The following is a 2,825-nucleotide window of genomic DNA, read 5'->3' on the forward strand; positions in this document are numbered from 1 at the left end:
GATGACAAAAACATTATAAATTTGAGTAACAGATGAAGTAAACTGCAACTTTCGGAATAGCAAGTGCACATAAGCCTTGTAGTTTTAGGCCTCTCATGGAACGCACAAGTCTGCCCCACCATACTATTACTGATATTGTTCCACCAAGTCCAAATCCAAATCCCAACCCCATAGAAATCACAGGGACATGTTCATCCACTTTACTCCATACTGATTTAATCACCATTTCTGAAGGTGAAGGCACTTTTGAACTTTTATTCTGCTTACAACTTTTCAAAGGCTTCCCACGTAAACATCCCAAGTTTCCTTTGTAAGATCTCTCATCAAAAGTCATAAGCTGTATTCCTCCAGGTATTGGTCCACAAAGGCGATTGAAGGATACAATTCAATAGCTCAACTTGAATAATTTTGATAGCTCCTTTGGTATTTCCCCACTCAGTTTATTTCGAGACAAGTCCAGCTGCTCCAGAGGTTCTATTTGCCCCAAAGATGCTGGTATCATTCCTTCCAATTGGTTTCCACAGAGATTTAGCAACCTCAACTGAGATAGACTCCCTATGTTCGGCGGTATTTTCCCTCTTAATTTATTGTTTGACAGATCCAGTATAGTATTTGCTGCCAGCACATATTCCAGTCTATACTCATTTCCTTTTATTTTGATGGCTGGTATATCCTCATAAAGTGTATTTCCCTTCATTTGTGAAACACTAGGGCTGCTAAATCCCTCAAGGCCTTCCAGAACAGAGGTATTCTTCCCACAAATTTATTACTGGATAAATCCAACACCTGCAATCTGCTAAGGTTTGTGATCCATAGAGGAAGATCGCCCTTAAACTCATTAGAGCTAAGGTTTACAACCCTCAACTGTAGACAATTTGCAAGACGATGTGAAGAAAGCTAACCTATCAATCTATTCTTGTTGAAATCAAGAAGCGTAATGTTTGAACTATTTCCCAACGATGCAGGCAGAGTCCCAGAAAAATGATTAGAATGAGCAGAAAAAGCTTCTATAGAAGAAGAAAAATGGATTCCTAGATCCCCATCAAATGAGTTGCTGGATAGCTTCAGCCTCTTTAAGGCTGTGCAGTTATTCAATGCTGCTGGAATTCTTCCAAAGATGTTGTTTGACAGTACCAAATCAGTTAAATGGTTGCACTTCCCTATGGATGGTGGAATCCTTCCCGTCAGCTGGTTATTAGATACATCTAATTTCTGTAGTTAGATCAACCCACCAAGGCTCTCAGGAATACCCTCCGACAGATTATTTTTGTAGATGAAAATCTCAGAAAGATTCTTGAGTTCACCAATCTCATATGGTATTGGTCCAGTTAAATTCTTTTCATACAGATACAAAAGTTGTAAAGATTTGAGTTGTCTTATGGTCTTTGGAATTGTGCCTGTCAAATTCAATGAAGTATAATTCAGAAGAATTACTGATGAGAGGAGAGGAAGTATCTAAAATGTTGCCTTGAAAGTAAAAGACATGAGAGTAGCCGGTAGCGCACCTGTGAGACAGTTAGAGGCAAGGTTTAACATAAGGAGAGACGTGCAGTTTCCTAGTTCAGACGGTATAGATCCAGTTAAATTGTTTGCATCCGGAAACAAAAGTTCTAATGATTTGAGCTCTCTCATGGACTTTGGAATTGTCCTTGTCAAACCCAATGAAATATAATTCAGAATAGTTCTTGAGAGTAGTTACGGAATAAGTTAGCATAAGGACATGAGAGTAGCCCACCTGTCAGAAAGTTAAAGCCAACTATAAAATCGATAAGAGAAGTGCAGTTTCCCAGAGAATCTAGAATGCTTCCGCTCAAAAGATTAGAGGTCAACCGTAGATGCTCTAACTTTCCTAGACCCCCGAATTCTGCAGGTATGCTTCCAGTCAAGTGGTTGTACGGAAGTCTAATCCACTGAAGCTGCGAGAAATTGGCAAGAGATTTGGGGATGGAACCAACTAATTTATTTCTTCTAAGGTCAAGTACCCTCAACGCTTTCAGCTGACCAAGCTGTGGTGGAATCCTTCCAGTGAAAGAATTGAAAGAGAGATTTAAAGTACGTAGCAAAGAGAGGTCTCCTATGGATGGGGAGATGGTAGCTTTCAAACCCAAATGAGTGAGAATTACGACCACCACTCTGTTGGTATGTTTTCTACACCAAACACCAGTCCAGAAGCACACATTTTCTGAATCGGTGAAGTCCAATTGGAGAGCGCTCTCATAGGGTTGGCTGTAATGCCATCTTTAAAGGAGAGTAGAGCTTCAACGTCTCTCTTACCACCATCAACATTCTCTTTCACAGAAAAGCTTCCTTCCTTGTAGGGGAGATGTAAATCAAAGATGTGAGAAGAAGGGGAAGTGTTGGCATTCTGTAATGGTGTGGCGGTATTTAACGTGAATGCCACAGCCAAGCCTAAGTGAAGGATTGCGATCATTATACCTAGTCCGTTCATTTCAGAAACAAACCTACTAAAAAAACCCATCGTTCCAGGACCTCTGTAATGTAACACAGTTGAGTCAGTCTAAAATTGTCACTCACCATTAAACTGTATAATATTTAATATGTAAAAACGGCAGTAATTTGACGTAACCAGTCATTACAGTGCCATCGTATGGGAGGAGGACGTCAGGCTTCCATGAAATGACTGCAGGCCGGTTGCGAGTGAATGTGAAACAAAACATTGTCTGAAAAATTGTGGAGAGCTCATTATTAAATCAAATTATTGAAGATAACATTTCACATTACAAAACAGCAAGATCTTATATTCTTCATTTGACGTAATTCAAACGCGTCAACTGAATATTCATCGGTAGTAAATGAAATCTTGA

At 39.7% G+C, this 2,825-nt stretch overlaps 1 protein-coding gene across 1 annotated transcript; it reads right to left on the reverse strand.

The window, feature by feature from the left end:
• Window positions 1–385: 385 nt before the first annotated feature.
• LOC131044790 (probable leucine-rich repeat receptor-like protein kinase At1g35710) lies at window positions 386–2,479 on the reverse strand. The gene is made up of 5 exons (XM_059210244.1): window positions 2,124–2,479; window positions 1,736–2,019; window positions 1,233–1,397; window positions 903–1,100; window positions 386–732 (listed from the first exon to the last, which is right to left on the reverse strand). Exons 1-5 carry the CDS (start codon window positions 2,477–2,479, stop codon window positions 386–388), a joined length of 1,350 nt encoding a protein of 449 aa, XP_059066227.1.
• Window positions 2,480–2,825: the final 346 nt, after the last annotated feature.

Source organism: Cryptomeria japonica, chromosome 8 (genome assembly GCF_030272615.1).
Source record: "Cryptomeria japonica chromosome 8, Sugi_1.0, whole genome shotgun sequence".
Classification (NCBI taxonomy): Eukaryota; Viridiplantae; Streptophyta; class Pinopsida; order Cupressales; family Cupressaceae; genus Cryptomeria; species Cryptomeria japonica.

Bases quoted from the DNA above. Each gene is read 5' to 3' on its own strand.
- LOC131044790 (XM_059210244.1), bottom strand. From the start codon at position 2,479: ATGGGTTTTTTTAGTAGGTTTGTTTCTGAAATGAACGGACTAGGTATA. The intron at 1,101-1,232 runs GTGGGTTGATCT...GAAGAATTCCAG, and splicing joins GGGTATTCCTGAGAGCCTTG to CAGCATTGAATAACTGCACA. The intron at 733-902 runs GTTAGCTTTCTT...CTGTTCTGGAAG, and splicing joins CAACAAGAATAGATTGATAG to GCCTTGAGGGATTTAGCAGC.